General features: G+C 43.5%; 1 protein-coding gene across 3 annotated transcripts in view; it reads right to left on the reverse strand.

The window, feature by feature from the left end:
* The window catches only part of cadm1b (cell adhesion molecule 1b), a 161,897-nt gene that overhangs the window by 39,772 nt on the left and 101,251 nt on the right, over positions 1 to 20,874 (reverse strand). For all 3 annotated transcript variants that reach the window (XM_069712914.1, XM_069712913.1, XM_069712915.1), the window contains exons 2-3: positions 9,726 to 9,746; positions 3,969 to 4,115 (exon numbers count right to left, since the gene is read on the reverse strand). In XM_069712914.1, the coding sequence (XP_069569015.1) occupies positions 3,969 to 4,115; positions 9,726 to 9,746 (168 nt within the window). The remainder of the gene's footprint in view (positions 1 to 3,968; positions 4,116 to 9,725; positions 9,747 to 20,874) is intronic.

Below are 20,874 nucleotides of genomic sequence, written 5' to 3' on the forward strand. Positions count from 1 at the left end.
CGAGTTTCCAATATTCAGATAGTCGTTATAATCTACGAAATCGATTAGTACATGCGACTATCGTTCTTCCTTATTTCCTCTGTTTGATTTTTTTTAATATTATATTTGATTAATGTCAGTAGTTTTGCTTGAAATGCCCATCCGGAGTGTGTTTCTGTCTGTACTTTTGACCTTGCATTTTCTTGCCGAGTCGACGTGGTCAGGACTCGGGTTTGAAATAGATTGTTTGCGATGACAGTCATATTTATGTTGCCAGGCAACTATGCCATCTAAATGAAGTAAATTTGAGGTTTTGAGTGTTTTTAATGTAGTGCCAAGGATAATGCAAGTGTCTTTGTTAATTTCAGAGTGACACAGCTGTGATTGTTTATCTAGCAAACGTACTACGAGCCCATGTGATCGTCCGAGGATGTGTCGGTCTTAGAATAAGTGTGGTCGGGATGGTCAGGAACATCGCTGGTGCTTTGCGGTTTTGAGGCAACGGAAAAGGATTGAACAGCAAAAACCTGTTCTTAAGTTATTGTTGCAGTATTTTACTGTTGTTTTGAGGGCTGCATTATTGAGGTAGTAATATGCACCTACATAGGAGAATGCACAACACACAGTTTACACACACAAACATGCAAACGATTAAAAATAAAAAGATTACAATGGGAAAGATTATTATTATTATTATTGTGAACAGCAATCAGCTGAATCTGCACACGAGCAGAGAATCATTCCTTACTTCTTGTTTCTTTCTTTGACACGCCGATGAGTTTATTTTCATTTTAAAAACACACCTATGATGATTAATTACGACAGTAAGGACAACCTCTTTGTGCCTGATTTAGCGTTCACATAATCAGCAGTAAAAGGTTCTTTGGATTTGAAGTAAATGCAGTGACCGTGCATTTTAGACCGCTGTTGTTATGACATACTTGTTGTCAAACTGTTGGTGGAACCGCATTTCCGCGTGGTCGACCGCCTCGGGAGTGTAAATCCAGAATTCGCTCTATTTTAGCTGCGTTCTGGGTTTCTGCTAACTCCTGAGCTTTTCATTACTAAGAACGACTGGCCACTTTGTACAAACACTCCAGTGAGAGCGCCCCGCGGAAGTAAACTGAACCGGTGGTGGTGTCGACAGACAGCTGAACAATGAGCTGGAACTCCACAAACCTCCATGAAGTCGAAGGGGAGCCGCAGCTCAGGCTGATCGCATTGTCACATTGTTTTCACATTGTCAGTTTATACGTTGTTATTATGAAAATAATGATTACAACTGCTTTAAGAATTGACACCAGGTTTTTCAGAGACTTTTAAACCTGCAGGGGTTTTGATGCTGAAAGGAAAATATTTTGGCACAGTGTGACTTTAAACATTAAAACCTTTGTAGCACAAAGTCAGACGACTCCTGAGGAACGTTGCGGTGAACAAATAATGCTGTTCAATTGCATCACCATCCACAGAGCTCCACCTTCGCTGATAAAGGCCCATTTTTTCCATTTCAGATGACAACTCTGCCAAATTGCATGTCATTTCGCATATATCTAGCAGAATAAATGCCTCATCCTAAACAAGGCCCGCTCGGCTCCTACCTATGACATAATTCATCTTTATTTGCTGCAGCAGAAATTTGTTTACGCGGCCTTCACTGGTTGCTGTAAAGCTGTTTTCATTTTGTGTGCGGCTGCCACTTCGCTCGTAGCTACTGTTCTTGTAACTCCTGGTGTGTCTCTGTGTCGCTGCTGTTCACTTTCTTGTACACAAAGATCTGCCACTGTGCCGGCGGCCCCGTTGACAGGCAACAATGCCACTGGCCGAGGGGGGCTCCCCACCGAACCAGCAGAACGGAGCCTACAATAGCGCTGCCATGGGCTTCACCGGACCCCGTCACCACAAACACAAATGCACAAACACTTTTGGCCGCCTGTCAGAAAGCGTGACGTCTATTCGCGTTTAAATTGTACATAAACAGAAACGGTTTGTTCTTAAGTGACTGAATTGACTTAGTGGAGACAAATGATGTGTTTACAGGCCCACATGGAGCAGCTCAATAAAGACTGAAGGAGGAAAAGGTTGTCAACCTCGTGAAAAGATTTCCGTAACGCTGCAGAGCTGATATCGATTGTCGTGCCAATGCAGGAGCATGAGTTTTCATTGTTGCTTTTCCATCTGCTCCTTTCATTGTCTGAATAAATATATTTTTAAGGGGCAGAGTGCGACACCTTCGGTCCATTTCTCTCCGACGTATACGCTCAGGCGGCTTTGGGAGATTTGTGCAAATATGACAAAAGATGTGTGCTCAAACTCGCTGGATGCGATTCACGTGAAACAAAATGGGGCCCTCATCTCGCCACCTCCACTTGTGAAATAACAGCTGGGGTGCAATATAGACCGAACTGAAGAGTGTTTATTGTTCACCTTGAATCTTGGCTGAGATCCCAGATGTAAACAAGTTTAAAAAAAAAAACCACCAAAAAAAACCACTGAAACAAAAGCTTGGTTCAAAGTAGAAGTGTAGCCCATATGCTCATGCATAATCATAATGTTCAATATCCTAATCTAAGAGATTATCGTAAAATCGAAAATTGACAAGGACACTAAAGTATTTCCATTATGGCAACGCTGTGAATTATCTCATTAATCTCGCAGCATTTGGACTTGGCCAGAAAAGTCAAGGACAGATGGAGCCATGTTTGCACGTAAAGCTGCAGCTGATATTGTTATGATATCTGATACCTTCGCTGTAGAGCGTGAACCGGAGACTCCTTCGCACAGGATGTCGTGGCAGCCCTTTCTATGCAACAGCTTCACTCGTGCTCTTCCTCCTTTGCTTTGGATTTAGATGCTGTGTTTACATGCTTGTTTAGTAAGAAAAGGTAATTTAAGCTCATTAGTATTTTTATTTGAAATCTGACAACTGTTTTCTTAAACGACCAATTAATTGCTTGGTCTCTAAAATAGACATAGGGAAAATTGCTTGTGATTATTTCAAGTCGTCGTATTGAAGGAGCATCTAAACATTTTACTTTTGCTTGAAAAAACGAAATGATTGCAAGTTAAATTCACTGATTTATTTTCTGTTGAGTCTGTTGATCAGCTTTACTTGAGTTTAAATTATTAAACGCAAAGCAAATCGCTCGCGAGAGTGTTTCCCCCACACAGACTTACTTTGACAGGCCGACCCAGGTATATTGACCCAAGTGCATTTGGCGATTCGTTTCTTTAATGTATTTCTTTTTTGACCTGTCCATGAGAACTACGCTATCAACGCCATCGATCAACGACTCGACAATCTCCCCTCGCTCCCTTCACCTGGCTGCTGCGCACCGTGTCAGTGCAGCAGAGGTGGAGCGCCGCCCACAGTGAGACACACAGAGGTCAGAGGACAGAAACCGCGAGAGCGACATGCAACACCCCTGCAAAATGCAGCAGGGAATCACAATGAGCTGGAAAGCAATGGGTGCTCATAAATGAGGCAAATAACATAAATTCACTGCAGGTCAGACATTTTTGGAAAACGTCAAAACAGGGCTGACCAATTTTAACGATCTTAAAAATGTCTCCTCAAGAGTGAACCTAAGTAGATACACACTGTGTGCCAGTCATTTAAAAGGATGCGTCGCCTAGCAACGGGGTCAACCACACCTCCTCACCAAGATCAGGGTTTCGCTGAGAAGTTTCCTAAATCTCTCCTAAGCTAAGACTCCACGCTAAAGTATTTTAGGCCAAGGTAAGAGCCCGTTGAGAAGAGTCCAAGAATCTTTGTCAATACGGCACCAGGTCATCATTTTTAACCCAAACTTTTATCTTCCCCTCACACTAAACTAGTCGCTTCTGTGCCCAAACCTCCCCAGGGACGTAATTTAGAAACACAAAGCCGTACGAAGACCCGTCGCTGTGAGTTGATGTAGAAAGGACCAGACTTCTCCCTGAAAGGTTTCACGCGATACGTCGAACATCGCGTCTCAGAAAGCAGCACTCACGTCTGACGTCTTTGAAGTAGATGGTCTGTCTGTTGGGGTTGAGCAGCTGGATGACGGAGTCGTCGTTGTTCTTCACTCTGCAGCTGATCGTGGCCGTTTCCCCCTCCACCACCGACACGTTGTCAGCTGCCAGGTTCTGACCTTCGACTGCACAGCACGGGCAGAGACAAAAAAAAAAACACTTTTAAAGAAACGGAGAAAAAGCATTCCTGTCTGGATATTTACAGTCTGTCAAATATTTCTGTTTCTTACAACGGGGACTGCATGTCAACACATGCTTTGAGTAAAGATACGCCACTAGGCCGTGTAGATTGTCTGTTTGCCGCCATGTCTAATCCTTTTAATATAAGAGCCATGTGCAAGGTTTGTCACTATTGATCTCCCCCGGCGCAGAGTGGGCCCTGTGAGTCAGTGCCAGATGGGCTCTAAGCTCTGCTGCCCACGAAGGTAGAGCAAGAGAGGGGAGAGGGTAGGAGGGAAAAAGATACAAAGACCGAGCGTACAAAAGTGGCAAGTCGTAGATATGGGTGGGGCGGAGGAGGTGAGGATGATCGGGGGGAGGAGGGTAGATAGACGAGCAGAGCTGGATGCTGTTTATGGTTAAGCCTTATCAGAGCCCTCCATCTGAGGCGCCATGTGACCAATGTGTGCTCAGTGGTTCTGTTCGGTATATCCAGGAATAAAAGTGCTGTAGTCATCCGAGGCGCTCTCTCTTTACACTGGCATTGTTGCCACCGACAGACTCTGGACCTTGTCATCGTAACTTACACCTTCTACTGAACCCCCCGCCACACACACACACACACACACACACACACACACACACACACACACACACACACACACACACACACACACACACACACACACACACACACACACATAAAGCCTGGCTTCCCCTCTCCCGTCTTCAGAGATAAAGAGGGAAGAGGATCAAAAGTCACCTTGTGCTATATTTATCTGGCAGGAACCAAAAAGAAAAAAAAAAGAGCATAAGACGAAGCAGAGAATACGTTTTAATGTGTCAGATTCACACCAATGGAGGAACAACACTCTCAGCCACAGCCCCAAGAAAACATCAAAAGCACATTTGCATGCCCGAGTTGTCAGACACCTCTATTGCATTCTGACATTTACAAAGTGGAGAGAGGGAGAAGGAAAAAAAAAAAAAACCGCCTGCATTTTCAGATAGTGATAATGGGAATAGACAGCCAAACTAACATGATTCAAAATGAACTCTGTGAATGCGGCAAGCAATAAGAAATTAACCTCCTGTGGAGAAAAGCTCCTCAGACCTGTCTGATGCAATGAACTACCCATTTCATTCCACTCTGCTGCCGCGGCTCAGGTTCACGACAAAAGGAAGGTAAAAACAGATTATGTCCAAAAAGTACACAATGCAGCCAACTGAAGCGTCGTCGTGAATCCACGGTAGGTTTTAATGGCCTTTTTGTTTACTAATTTCCTTGTGTTAAAATATTGTTCGCAGACATGACCCAAATTGAAGACGATCCACCTCTGCTTATATTTGCAGGTATACATGTTGTTTTTCACGGGGAATTAATGGCCCGGCATTTTGACTACAGTTAAGTTGGCTAGTTAAAGGAGATCATTCCTGCCCACTGCAGTGAGACTGTACAATAACTCACCTCTGGCAAAATCCATCACACAACAATAACACCGTTGTCTGTTGTCTGTTTTTCTTGGTTGTTTAAATATTTAAAAAAAAAAAAAAAAAAAAACTTTGCACTATTGTTTAGTTAGTTTTAATTTAATTATTCTATTTTATTGTATATACTGTGCATTTTTATATTTAATATTTTTTTACTGTTATTTTATGTCTTTTCTGTATCTATAAATGCTGCTGTAGCGAAAGAATTTCCCCTTGGGGATTAATAAAGTAACTATCTATTTATCTATCTATTTATCTATCTATCCATTTATCTATCTATCTAAATCATCATACGCAGTGTTCCCAGAAACTTTCAACAGAAAGTAGCTTCTAACGCCGACTTGAGATGCGCGCTAATTATAATGTTTGTGTTTGTCGTTGCACTCTGTCGAGTGTCGGGGGTTGTCAGCCCTGTATCAACATACATTATTTTCACACGTTTTACACTTTTGACAAAGTAGTAGTATATGTAGTAGAGGCCAGATGTTTTACAGTTTATTTTCACATTTGTGAGCTGAAACGCTGAACTCCCCTGGGAATTTCTGAATTATAAAATTTTGCAGCAATTTCGAATTTACCCCAAATATCTTTTTTCTGCATTATTGTTCTGTAAAGGAAATGTTTTCATATCGGCTAATATTTTACCTGAGTTGAAATCATATTTCCCCTTTGATTGGAACCCCCCCCCCAATTTTTTTTTAATTGTATTTATGTTATTTGCCTCATTTATGAGCACCTGAGTCTTTCCAGCGCAGTGTGAGAATCTCTGCTGCGTTTTGCAGTTGCAGGTCTCGCTAGTTTGTTTCCTCTGATCTCTGCGTGTTTAACGAAGGGCGGGGCTCGGTCATGGACACGGTGCGGAGCAGACACAGGTGGACAAGAGGAAGGGGAGCTTGTCCACTTGTAAATCCATTGCAATGATATCGTTGTTCTCTCTTAAATATGCTGAATTAGGTCGCCCAAGTAAAGTCCATGCGCGGGAGACGCTGCCGTAGCTCGTCCAGATGTGGTCTCTTTTGGCAAAAAAAAAACCAAAAAAAAACGGTGACGATGACGGCCGAAATGCCAGATTGGAGGCTTTGAAACAGCAGTTCACAAAGCAGCGGGTCACGGTGGTTTGACACTTGGTTAGTTCTAATGAGCCACACTAATTTAAAATCAGTTTCCTCCTCTTGTCTGCTTTTTCAGGGAGTTATTAATCCACAAAAAAGCCTAAATTACACCTTCATAATATCTTTTAAAGACATGTAATATTAACCGAGCTTTGCAATTTGCTCATGCTCCATTAGTGACACGGAGCGATGTGTTGGAAACGACCGAATGAATGAAGGAGTAAGTGAAATGAGCCTTCAGTCACTTTTAGCTACACGAGTTGTCTGCCATTTAGAAAATTGAAAATAAATAAATCTGAGCATCAAATCAAAAATAATCTACACGTCTCAAGCTGCGATGTGTAAGAGTGAAATGATGTCAAGTGGAGCTCCTTTGTACATGTACTAATCGCTGCAGAAGATGAGGTGAAAGCAATGTGGCGTGTTTTGGTGTCTATTTTATTTAATCGCTGTAAAAGTAATATACTTGGCAGACAAAACAGTAACATAGAGCAGCCTCAAAGCAAGGTTATTCTGCTCCCAATCTGTTGGACCGAGAAAAAGGGAACGCCAAAGATAAATTCTCCATAAGGTTTAGCAGCCCCAAGCAAGGTTGGTCCCCCTCCAATATCCTAGCCTAGGCTCATCTCCAATTCAAAACACACATAAATAACGTGGCTGTGATTAGCAATCCCATCAAAGTGAAAACAGGCCACTTTGTGGAACATGGAGGGTTTTCACAATTGAAGTAAACATTTTCAATTGCCTCGGCATCCTGGTCATGATTGGGTGCAAATGAGGAGAGGCAGTCATTAATTCTGGGTGGTGGGAGGGCGGGGATTTGGGGGCGGGGGGGCAGAGGCATGGCACAGATGACTGGCTGATAAATTCACACTCATTCCAGCAGCTGTCTGGGAGAGTAAAGTGCCTGTATCTCCACACATGGCTACCCTCCTGTTCCTGCATCACAACATACTGAATGAAACAGTCAGAGCGAAATACAGACCTTCAAAAGTCAGCGCGCTCGCCGACTTTTGGGGGATGTACAATCTGGCCTGAAGTGTCTGGCAACGGAGGCTCAGCTCATCAGCCGTGTTAGAAAATGTGGACCCCCCCGCCCCCTCCCGCGTCCCCCCCCGCCCGACCAATTCTTTGCAAAAGTTGACGAAATCAGGAAATATTAGCGGAGCGGCTCCTCCATCAGAAGTTCGGCGACGGGCACCTTTTGAATCAAGTTGGCGCTGGCTTTGAACTTTTCTCTCTTGTTTTCACATCAAAAGACATGAAAGGGGCAGCGAAAAGCAGGACAGCCAGCCTCCGATTCCTCTCCCTTGAGTCACCGCTGTCGTGTCCTTTCAAGAAACAACCAGGACTATAGACGGTCATTAACAATAAAAGTTTCTGCCCGTTCGTCTCTGATGCTGCCTTTATCCCTCTCAGTCATTAAAATCCCCGTCCCCATGATGAAATGTTCACGAGTGAGACGGCTTCTGTCTCGGGGTGTAATTAGCGCCGTGCCAATTTTTGCCGAGACTCTTTTTCATGGGAAGGTTAAAAAAAATAAAAAAATAAAATCATAGCCACTAATTTGCCCATCTATTTTCTTATTGTAAGAGTTCTCTGAGACTTGGTGTGCTCAGTTTGTATAATGATGCTGCAACACAGCAAACCGAGAAAACATCATTCACCAATGGACATTTTACAAGCGGGCTGTTCTGTTATAATTGAAATGATTATTATACTGTGGTGAGTGATTGGATACCACTTTGTAAAGGGTTTACATATTGTAGCTTTAGTAATTGCTTTATAGATCGGTTTTAAGCCATTAGTTAGGTTGTAAAAACTCCCCCTGAATGATGTTCATTTTCTCTCCAGAAAAGCATTTTGTTTGCTGACAACTTTATTAATGCTTTTACTACATTGAGAAAAGTACCAAGTTTTGAGCCTGGAATTTATCACGTACAGAAGACAGTATGCGATGAACTTTTATTATAAAGGAGTAAAACGTTTCGAGGCAGGAGTTGTTCTGAAATGACAGAACTCGGGAGGGGAAAAAGGTTGGAGACTCCTGCTTTAAACGTTCTGCTGCTGCGTGTCTGTGTAGGTTCATAACACTATTATGATCATACAATAATGGTCAAATACTATTGACTGAAGATCAGCTTTTTGTTAGTGCTTATTTGCAACAATATGGACGTTAAGGCGATACAAAAAAAAAAAACTACAAAAAAAGACAACTGTCCGTGTAAACGTAACAATTGTGTTGTCCCTGGTGCTGCAGGGGGAAAAAAAGGCTTTTAGGATGAGGACCAACTTGTATCACTTGTATCCATTTCTGAATTTTGGGGCATCGCAAAGACTGCGTAGACTGCGGCATGAAGTTGCACGTGGAGGTCAATAAAGCGGTTTGGTGGTATATTTTGTACATTATGCTGCAGTTTGTCCGGATGCTGACTCGACCAGGTCTCCCTCGTAAAAGAGTTTTGATCAAATTTGAAGTGTTTGGATTCACAAATCGAATGATAAGACCGCTGACGTCATCTACCCTCTGAAACAGTAGCATCAGTGGCTGTTCCTGTAAACTATATAAAAGAATCCAACTAGCTAATGGTATAATCCCTGGCCTGAGAAGTAGAGCTTTATTTGCTGCTTGCAGAGGAGACATTTCTTACTCTTTAGTTGGTGTTTCTGGTTTTCGAAAGGCAAAACAAAGTTTTGTTTGGAGTACAAAACTACGGACAAACTGAAGAGGAAGGGAACTAGATTGAACAGAACCTGTAAATGTGCTATTACATGTGGCGAAATGTTGGTTTCAGAATTACAGATTTCGGTCGGGGCTGCGAGCGCACGTGGATCTCCTCCATCCTGAAGAGAAACCAGCCATTCATGTAAATATGCACAGATGAGCAGACTGCGACGGGACAGCCAATCAACAGACACAGACCGAAGCCAGCACTCCCAAAATGAACAGCAGGTCGTAAAAAAGAAAAGTACCTGTCACGGCTTCAGCAGCTCCTGTTGCAGCGCCGGCGGAGGTGAGGAGCAGAAGATGATGAGGAGGAGGAGGAGGAGGAGGAGAAGAGGAAGGAAAAAAAAAAAAAACAAGACAGGTTATGAGCAGACAGGATGCAAGCAGAGCGCCATATTCCACACAAAAACGTATTCATAATTTCTAATTCCTGTTGCAATTCATCAAATTCAAGCCCCAACATACTATTTGTTTAATTCTCCCCCAATTAAAACGAATACAAAAAAAAACATCATAATGAGTAATTTTGACAATCCAGTCAGTCTGGTTTCCCACAGGTGTGCGACGTCCCGACATAATGAGCCACTTTTTCTCCCTTCATCCCTTTTTTTTTTTTTTTTTCGTGAGTGTTACACTTGATACGGAGGAACAGAGGAAGATCTGGACACTCCTGCCATCCCCCCTCTCCCCGTCCCTGATTGAGATTCCAGCCAGCCCCGCTGGAGCAGCCACTGCCTGGAGACGCTCCCCTGGGGGCCGCCGTGTATCCTGGAGATGAGCGAGCACCCGTTCGGAACGGTGCCCACCCCAAACTGGCATCTCGCGGGGGCATGGGAGACTGGCAATGTTCCCGAGTCCCTGCAGCGCTGCTCAGGGCCTGCACCCACGGGAGAGCTTCCATCATTCATTGTCTGCTATTCATAAACAACCTCCCCCCCCCCCCATTTCCCCTCCCTCCTCTCCTCCCGTCACGAGCACACACACCCTCTTCCCTTTTCCCCTTTCCCGCCGCATTTTTATATTGCATATACCATCTTTTATTATATTGACATTTCACACAGACTTTCGAGGCTTCTTTACTCTGCGGCTGCGAGCAGTGGGAGCTCCGGGGCCGAGCGGTACCGTGTGTCAAAGTGACTGCTTGTCTCGCTTGTCATTGCCGCTGTAATAAGGGCGTAAGGTATGACACATGTCCTTGTTAGGCCTCCTTTGTGTGTGTTTTTTTTTTTTTTCCACGTGTCAGCGATTCCCCGTGGACACCCCCGAAAAAACCCAAAAAGTGTGAGTGACAAATCGCAAACGACGGGAAACAAATTTTGAACAGCGTCCGGAAGTCGGCCTGCGATATCTCACCAGTTTCTTTAAAAAAAACAAAAACAAAAAAAACGGGCAGTGTCAGTCAAAACTGGAGCCTTTATTAGGTGATAATTCGACATAATGAGGCTTCTGGCGAGTGATAGAGGTTGATAGGACTCTGTGTGTGTCCCAGTCCAACCAGCCCTCAGGACACCCCATAATGAGGCATTTTGAGCTGCTTTAATTGCCAGGTAATTATAATGTTTGTAGCAACATTATGTAAATGAGTCATTATCATCTTGTGTGTGTGTGTGGTATGTCTGCCCTCGTTTTATGTTGCCCTGCCGGGGGAGTGTAACCCAGAAATATGTCACCCTGATATCGGAGCATCTCTGTGTTTAATCTTGTCAACAGGGACCTATATGTGCACACCGAGGCCTGTGATATAGTGTGGTGACACCTTTCCTAACCCTTCAGTGTGATCCACTTCCTGCCGGTGGCCTCTGAAAGGAGGCTATAAATAGCGTCGTGATGGCGGCGTCATGCCTGTGTTTCCCCCTCGTCTCCTCTGTACCTGCAGCACGTTAGGTAGAAGTTATGAGGTGCCAGCTCGCCTGTGATTAGATGTCATGGCTGTCGCTCTGCTTAGACACTGCTGATGGACAGATTTCCTGAGGGGAGGAGGGGGGTACATGCGACGGCGTTGGCACCGGTGCACCGGTTGCATCAATCTGTCAATCACGCTGGAGGAGAAAGCGGGCGGGTGAACCGTCCTTCCCGAATAAAGCGCGTCCTTGTCTCTTCACCTCTTCTGCTTGTCATCCGAATCTCTGCCTCCTGTTCCGCTCTCGTGTTCAGAGGAACATTTTCACGCTCTCCACCTGCAATGACGCCATGTTTTTCTGCCGCAGACAGGCTCCTTTGTGAGCAACATGAAAAAGGGCATATTCCTGCACAGCGTCATGTTTTCTATAAGAAGCGAGGCTCGAAGTGCGCTGGTATTCCACACATCGCCACCCCAGTCGATCCCTTATAATGTGCATTACTTCTTATTTTAGTCAATGAGGCAAACTAAAGATCTCTGGAGACGAGAAAAGTCTGTGTGCTAAGAGTGGCACATAGCCTTCTCTTTCACTCCCTTTGTCTCCCTCGTTCGCTACTGCTCAGTAAAAGCAGTGGGGTAACGCTAATGAGGCATCATTTCTTCTCAGTACTAGCGCGACGCCTTTGAATTAATGTTCTTCCTTTCAGGTAAAACATTCCCTTGCTTATTTATGCTCCTGATCTGCAGTGTGTTGCATGTCAACCTAGTGTGTGATCGCGGTGCATAAGAGGATGCGACAGAGTCGGCTGGCGGATGTCTGTGTAGTTCCCTATAGAGACACCCACGTTGGTTCCCTCTGTGACTGTGTGCGCGTGTGCGCGTTTGGAAATGCTGCCTTACCGTGGATAGCCCACTGTGTTTTCATTTAACTAGGAGGATCACAGGTGGGCTTCAAACTTTTCTCTCTCGAAGGAAATCGGATGAAGACACGATCTCCCGCCGAGTGGACTAAGTAAACACCGGCAGTATTTGAGGTCAGGGTTTGCACAAAAGAACCCCATCAAAAAGTTTCAGCTCTCCTCAAAAAAAAAAAAAAAAAATAGACCAAAGTGTGTCCAACTCCTTATGCTCATGTCCTACAGATATTCTCTTCTCTTCTCATAGCCTTATGGTTAAAGATCCCATGTTGTATAAATTCAGATTTTTTTTATTTGTATTTTTTCGAACATAAAGCAGGTCCAAGTCATAGACTGTATATAAAAGTGGACGTAGTTTCCGGGCCTGACAAGTGAGGCCAATGCGGAAGTGCTTAAAAGTGCAATACCAACGCGGCCCACTAGGGTTTAGCTCCTATTCAACTTGTCTCATGAAATACAAAGTCAATGTCATTCACTAAAGTCACTCCTTCTTATTAGTTTTCTGGCAGTCCATATAAATTTTTTTTATAGTAATATTATGTTAATTAGGAAAAATGGAGAGGTTTCTACAACCAACTCAAAGTGATACAGTGGATTATATACAGTCACCAGAACTTCCCTTTGCATTGGTCAGTTACACAGTTTCATGTTGTCATCCTTTCATCACCATATACAGAAGATCATCAACACACAAGTCTTTTCAGTAAACAGATCAATCTTGTAGAGAAGAACATTGTTTCAAAATGACAAAGTGGGCCTCTGACCTTTGGCCTCTGACCTCTTCATGTTACACAAATTGACACGTTGACCAGCCTAGATTGAGTCCCATTGCCATGATCCCAAAAATACCCTTTGACACAGACAGAAAGTCGCCTAAATTCCTAAAAAGAAACTCAACGCTAACAAATAAATGAAAGCAAATGATTATGAATAGATAATTAGCATACGAGTAATGATAAAACATTATTACTATTGTTAAGTTTACTTTCACTCAGAAAAGAGTCAGAAGAGAGAGTTAATGATATCAAGAGCCCTTCATCTTTTATGATATGCATACAGTCTGAATTTCTTACCCATTTAATAGTAAAGTGAATATAATTTTAGTTTTGGTCTGTTTGTTGTTAAAAATTAAAAAAAAGTCTTAAAAGTCAACTTGGGTTTTAGAACAAAGTGTCAGGTGTTTAATCAACCTTAGAAATAATTGATTAATCAAGAAATTACTGTAACCAGTAATCAATCTGTAATTAAAATAGCAATTGACTCCCAAACAAAAAAGGCTGATGAGCAAACCTTGAGCTGGAATTATTTTAAATCCATCAGATGAGAATTGGATTAAATCATTACAGCTTCTGAGCCCTGGTGCGGAAAGATGAACGTGAATGAAAAGTGAGCCAACTCCATCCACCAATGAAGACTCATTGATGCAGCTGAAAGCTCAGGGAAAAGATTGCGTATTTTCTTGTTCTCCTTATATAACAGCAAAAAATAAATTCAGCTTGTTTTTTAAAAAAAAATGGCATTAAATGTTATTCTTTTAATCAGCTGCCAGGTAAAACCCAAGCAGCCGGCGAGATATCAGAACACGCTCACCTGTAAACACGAGCAGGAATATTCAGATTACTTCTCTCCTGAGTCAATGGAGACATAATAATCAGGTAGGCTTACAGGAGATGCAAAGCTTATTCCTGTTTGAGAAACCGTAACAAATCAAGAATTTGCAAATATCCCCTCGGAGGTGGGTAATTGCTCTCTGCTAATGGGATATGCTTTGTAAATGTCCAGTCGATGGCTTGAGAGTGTGTGTGTGTGTGTGTGTGTGTGTGTGTGTGTGTGTGTGCGTGTGCGTGTGAGTGAGGAGAGTTTTTACGTTGGGATATTAAGGGGTAATCCTTCAGATAAAAAGCAGATATATTGAATTTGGTGCCCCGTGCCCTTTTAGTGAAGTGCTGGGGGCATCTACAATCACATAAATAACAAAAGATGAGTGAATAACAGGTTAAAATTATGACAGCATCTGAAATACCTTTTTAAAACCAAAACCTGTCATTCATAATACACATGAAAATATCTCTGAGGCAAAAAAAAAAAAAAAACTTTCAAAAACCAGCATCTTTGTTGACGAGTCTTTACAGCTCAGGCGGCGTTCATCTCTCACAGTCGTGTCAAGAAAAAAAAAAAGAAAAAAAAAGGTGAAAGCGCTAACACGTATCTGCCCGTAGTTGCCAGGAAGTCAGCCTTACACGATCGGCTCCCTGTGACACAATCAAAAGCGTCATTTATGAAAAAGTTAGCTTCAGATTTCAGTGGCGCGTCTGTGAAAAGCTACGTTAACAACAAAACAAAGATTCTGCGTAGCAGGACGTCTCGAATCAAGATGAGGCGGGACGAGCGTCACAGAAACACGCCGTTGAGTCGCGCTGATCGTAACAAATGCAGTAACTACCGAGGTCTGTAAATCATCAAGCAACTGCTTTCCCTAGGAAGTACAATGATTTCCTTTTTCCAAGCGGGCACAGTGATCCACTCTGTTACGGCAACACGACTGGTTGACTGAATATGTTCTTACAGTAAGTGCGGCGGCAGCAGGCCGTCCTGCACCCGGAAACCAAGCAAGCGGGGACGAGTTTAGAGCCGAGGCGAAGCTCAACCTCTGGCAAAGTGACGCGTCACGTTTCATTCCTTATCGTCTATTTCAAGTGACGCTGCAACTTTTTTGTTGTTGTTCTTTCTGTGTGCGTTGTTCTCTTCAGAGGCAGCCGGCACTGCGGAAACATCTTTTTTTTTTCGGTGTTTCAAGCGCCCCGTGTGTTTCCGCAGGAGAGAAACCGCTGCTGTGATTCCGCCCTGAATCAAAGCCCGCGCCCCCGACGAGAGTCCTGAGGGAGGAAATCTTTGCTCGCCTGGGAAGCGTGGGCTCCTGGCAGGAGAACAATTCACCTGAGCTTCCAGAAGTGTGTGTGTGTGTGTGTGTGTGTGTGTGTGTGTGTCTGCGCGCGCGCGCGCACGCTGCGGCCTGTCTGCCGACGTACCTGCTTACTCACTAGGACTGTGTGCACGTCGTCCGTGTGTGCGAGGGGGTAATTAGGACATTACGAGAAGCGCCTGACAGGCTTGTCATCGCCACAGCCTGCTCAGTGGAAAGGAGGTGGTCAGAGGGGGTAAGTGGGGGGTCCGGCAGGAGGGTCAAGAGACAGCTGCTGCACCACCACTCACTGTCTGGAAGCTCTCAGAGAATATTACACCGCCGGGGCCGCTGCCAAGACGCTCCCTCATTTATGGAATGCACAAAGGCCTCCCCGCCCCTCCCTCCCCCCACCACCCACACACACACTAATTTATGCCACTGTTATAAAAGTACTTTTTTTTTTTTTTTTCTATCCTGAAACATGAAAACATAAACATAAAAGGACCAAAATAAATGGCGATGGCATCGAGGTAATTGAGGTTATTTTGTAAATCAGTGAATTTGGAGCGCGGTGACTGTTGTTCTCATTTTTACATTCACACTCCTTTTTTTTTTTTTTCATGATGATAAATCTGTGTGGTCTCACACCTCCCGTGCGTGCGTCTATTATTACAATATGAGACATATTAAATACATCCCCCGCGGCTGATGACCTTGGCGGTGACATACCATTAATTGTATAGATGGATTATTATCATCGCAACAATAACACGGCTGCTTTTCCATTGCCCCCCCCCCCCCCCTAAAAACACCTGTGCGCCGTCCTCCGGCTTTGCCACCGTTCACGCGCTCATAATCACTTCTATCAGCCACCGAAAAAAGCTAACTGCATCCGGGGACGCTAAACACGTCCATTTGTTTGCGGTTGTAATGTCTTTTGTGCGCCTCAATCAGGCACATGTCAGACACACACCTGCTGCCTCACAGCTAAGAGAAAAGGCCGAGGGAAGGCCTTTTGTTTCCTGGCGGAGTTTATAATCAGCACGTTGTTTCCAATCTTCTTCCACCATTTTTCAATTTCCCATTTCCCTTTTTCTCAGTCAAATCACCGCTATCAATCAGGTGCGTGTGAGAGAGAGAGAGAGAGAGAGAGAAGTTCCTTGATGGAACCATCTCCAGCCCCAGGCCTCATTAGTCAGAAACTGCAGGAAGACGGGTGTGTGTGTGTGTGTGCGTGTGTGTGTGTGTGTGTGTGTGTGTGTGTGTGTGTGTGTGTGTGTGTGTGTGTGTGTGTGTCTTAGTTAGTTAATGTGAGCATGTGTGTGATAAAAATGAATACCGGTAGAGTGTTTCTGTCAATATGAAGCCATTTAGTATTTTCTATTCCATCCCAAATGATGCACAGAGGACATTATGCTCCCTATTTGAGTTCCTCTGAATGGATACTCGGCGCTGTAACTTCTATTATATTTTTGCCCTTTTCCCCTCCACTGTGCTTACTGATATCATGGCAGAAGATGACCTATACTGGCTCAGAACAATTTCTGTGCAACCATGACAACATCTCCGTGTCGTCGCGCCGCGCGTGTTGAAGTGATTGCAGCTGAGTGATGTCGACGGTCAATACGGATCAAAGCATAACATCTGCATAGGCACAAGCTGCATCGATCTCGTGTGACACGAGGCGATCCGAGTGCATCGACGTCTTCGAAGAGAGTCGACTTGGTTTTGCTTTGATTGCCTCGAACGCACGGACTAACCACAGCAGAAAGAAGCACAAAGTCCTGTTTGCATTCATGAGGCACAAATTAGGCAACAAACGCAAACAGTGAATAAAGGATGAGCAAACAAAACGAGCCCGGTTTTTTTTTTTTTTTGCCGACGTGGCAATATGGTCGATGTTTTACCGAACGTATTGATCATAAAAGAGACCTGTTTGAAGTGGCCGGACAAAATGGCAACTGTAGTAAATTCTCAGTGGCAGGGTAATGTACGGCTTCACCGCTTTCATTTATTCACAGCTTGACACCCCCCCACCCCCTTCCCTCTTCCCCACAGAGTGTGCTCTAACTGTGTGCCAATGGCCACATCATTTAGACCGGACCCCGCATGAATATTTAACATTAGCGCCTGGCTTGTCGCTCGCAGAAAATGAATTATTTTTAGTGGGCTTTGCAGCGGCACCGTGGAAAACCCTCACTCTGGTGATGAATCGCTGCAGAGTTTATGTTGTATTAAGCAGGCAAAACAAATGGCTATCAATCATTTGAAGCTTTCCATGCTTGCCAGCTATGCATCTCTTATACCCCCCCGCCCCCTCCTCCTTTTTTTTCCCAGAGATTCAGCTGTTTTTTCAGAGGGATCTCTCTGCCAGCATCGGGAGTGTAGAAAGAGGGTCAATCTGGAGTTCGCGGCTGTTTGTCGACAAGCTCTTTCTGGAAGAGGGAGACAGACTGAGCTTTAAGTAAATGTAAATAACGTTATAGTGAGCGAACAGAAATCTGAACATCCATGATGCGGCGCCACAATCTCCGTACCAGAGCACTACAATAACTGAACACTCACTGCATCATGTTCAGTGCCTCCAAACTCACAATTCAGCCCGACACTGATGTAAAATCCATTTCATACAGTTCATATAATGAATGGAGCGCAGTCTGCAAAAGGCATATCAGCTGTTACAACAAACCATTGTCAGAGAAGACTGGGGGTAAAATACACACGGCAGGTAATTAATCCTGAACAGACTGCGGTGCTTCTCGTGCGCTTGGTTCTTTTCTATGATTTTTTTTTTTTTTTTTCTAACTCTGGAAAACATCCTCTGAGAATGAAAGGAGATCATTCAGATCAATGTCAAACCAATGATCAAACCGTGTTTGATGTTTGAACTACGTAACCTCTTAAATCCCACCGTCCCACTGTTGGGAGGGAGAATAAAAACTCCTGCTCTGCAGTGAAACTCTGTTGGTGAGGGATTCCTAATATTACATTTCAGCCTCAGCGTCAAGGAAATGGGTTTAAAACGAAGCGGACGTTTTCCTCTATTTGAATTATTTGATCTTTTTTGTACAACTATATTTACACTATATAGTCATACTGACGATGCAGATGGTGCCCAGTCAATACATATAGAAAGACAGCATCAGTGCAGAATCTGACAGATTTAATTGGATTAAATCATTTATGCAAAACATAAAAATACAACATTTTTCCATTTTCTGTTAAGTACATAATAAAGAAAGCAGTCCCTAAACCATACTGCAATATTTCTGAACGATTTGTGCAGCCATGATAAACATAAAGACTCTGTAAACATGACGCCAGTCCAACGAAGAGTTGAACAGATCAGATTATAGATGACATGCTGTCGGATAATGTGCAATAAGAGAATTTTTCCCAGTTAAAGGACGGGGCTTTCCCTCTCTGTGTCGCTGCTCTGTCTCGGTGGGATATTCTCCATGTCTCGCTCTGAATGAGGGGAAACGAAAAAACACATGGCTGCTTTTTTGTTACAACTCGTCACCTTTCGGACTACAAAAATACTATACTGACGGAGCAAGCAGTTTTAGTTCCTGTCCCTTTAAGGCCCCCTTCCCTCCCTAAAGCCCTCTGTCCTATGATTGGCCAGCTTCCAGGAAGCCTCCAGCGCGGCAGCAGTACTTGTGACCTCCGCCTCGTCTTGTCGGCGTGGAGGTAATGAAAGGAAACCGTGCACCTACCAATCAACATAATTTGTTTGACATGTTTACGTCTGAATCTGTCATTATGTCTGTGAACATCCGCAGCAACAAAGATTACAGCAGGACGCCTCTTTACAAGCTTACAGTATGATATGAGGGTGGATTTAGACTTTCAAACACAAGCTGTATATGAAAACCTTTATATACATACTACTTCCTCAAAGTAATGCAAACTTCGTTGTCGTGGCAACAGTGATAGGCTTTGAGCGAACAGCAGTCTCCTGCAACCAACACGCCACTCCCTGACAACGAAAAAGACATTACACAGACGTCATCTGAACTGCGTCTCTGGATTGTCGTTATGTATACGACCACGAGAGGTCACATGACTTTAAAATGGATCTGTGCTTCTTATAATAAGCTGCGTGGACGAAACACCTCGTCTCTTCTTAACGCGTGCGCATGTGACCTGTCCCCAAACACACATCTCTGTTAGGCCTAATATCTAATGAACGAGGGAATTATTTCCAGAAGGACCAGACCACTGATCAGAAGGAGGGAAGTTATCTCATGACACCTCGATGACTTGTGGAAAACATTTGCTGACTTTGTATTTTATGAGAGGTTGCTGTTTATTAAATGGAGCCAGAGTTTATTTTTATCGCCCTAGCCCTGGTGGCCCTCAGTGGTATTGCACTTTCAGGCAGTTCAGTAGTTTTCAGGCCCGGAGACTAAAAACACCTGAATGTCCGACGGACTGGGAATATCCCACACGGAAAACAGGAGGGTTTTTCAGATGTACCTGCTTTGAAACTTGCCTTGCCTGCAGTTCGTCTAGCCTACCTTCTTTCAAAACGTGTAGAAATGTAGTGTACAAATAACGTTGACCTCCTGAGCTCCATGTTTGTTTATATACAGATGCTGATGATGGTGCTATATTATCTAACTGCAGAAATGGAGCAGATTTTTTTTCACAGTGGCCATTTGGCCTGTTTGTGAACGCTCCCGACTCGGAAGTCGAATGATCTCAAACGGGAACTTTCCCACTTCCCGGCAGCCTGAATGCACAGTACATCCATTTTTATAAAGGCTATGAGCATAATTTCTTTTGGTGTTACAGACAGAATATAGAAAGAAAGCCGAGTGTTCAGAACAGTCTGAAGCCTGAGCTTTTCGCTCGAAGGAATTCCTTTTACAAACATTTAACTAATTATTTCAATTGGCCACAAAGAACGTTCAACCTTTTACACACATATATATATATATATAAAACAAAAACACATAAAAGGTCTTCTTTAAAGGAGTTTTTAAGAAAATGGAAAATAAAGGGGCTTTTTTTTGTGTACGGTTTCAGAAGGATTTTGTCCCGGGTAAAAAAATAAAGATGGAATAGTGTAGGTAGGTGTAAGGGAAGGGTTCAAGATGATGTTTGAGTGACTCATCTTTTGATTTTAAAGATATGCCTGTATGAAGGAAAGATTTACTGAGTCCTGCCTGATAAATGCCAAAGCCAGTGGTACAAAAGTGTGAATGCTGCGAGTAAATAAAATCCCTTGTAAAAATGGAAGTAGGAAAAAAAAAAAATAGAAGGGAAAAATCTGCTGAATTAAGGGTTCAAAAGAGTGCTTAAAGGAGGAGATCTTATAGATGATTAAATCAGCACTTCATGCCTCCCCTACCTGCTGGAGTTGTATCTGATTGGCTACGCAATTACCTTAACATTGGTTAATTGCTGTTTAATTTACCTCTCATAGCAATCACATAACCCTCTTCTCTGCCATTCAGTAATTTGAAAAATTGTGTATAAATTCAGTCAGCTAAAACACAGACATACACAACAAGCGAGAGCCTGAAACGCCGCCGCCGAGTTTACAGCTTCTCGGATTACTTGACAGTTTCATTAAAACAGATTACCGTGACCCTGAAGTTTTTAATCTTCCAGATAAAGTGAGGCTGTTTTAACACTCATCCTCAAGGATGCACTTCATTTCCAGCAACATCCAACCGCAGATGAGATTCGGCCTCCTTCAAATACAATCTGAATTGCTTCAA

The sequence above is a fragment of the Brachyistius frenatus genome, unplaced genomic scaffold (genome assembly GCF_029030835.1).
Source record: "Brachyistius frenatus isolate BFR_SWC_R1_liver_20210118 unplaced genomic scaffold, ASM2903083v1 Contig_114, whole genome shotgun sequence".
Classification (NCBI taxonomy): domain Eukaryota; kingdom Metazoa; phylum Chordata; class Actinopteri; family Embiotocidae; genus Brachyistius; species Brachyistius frenatus.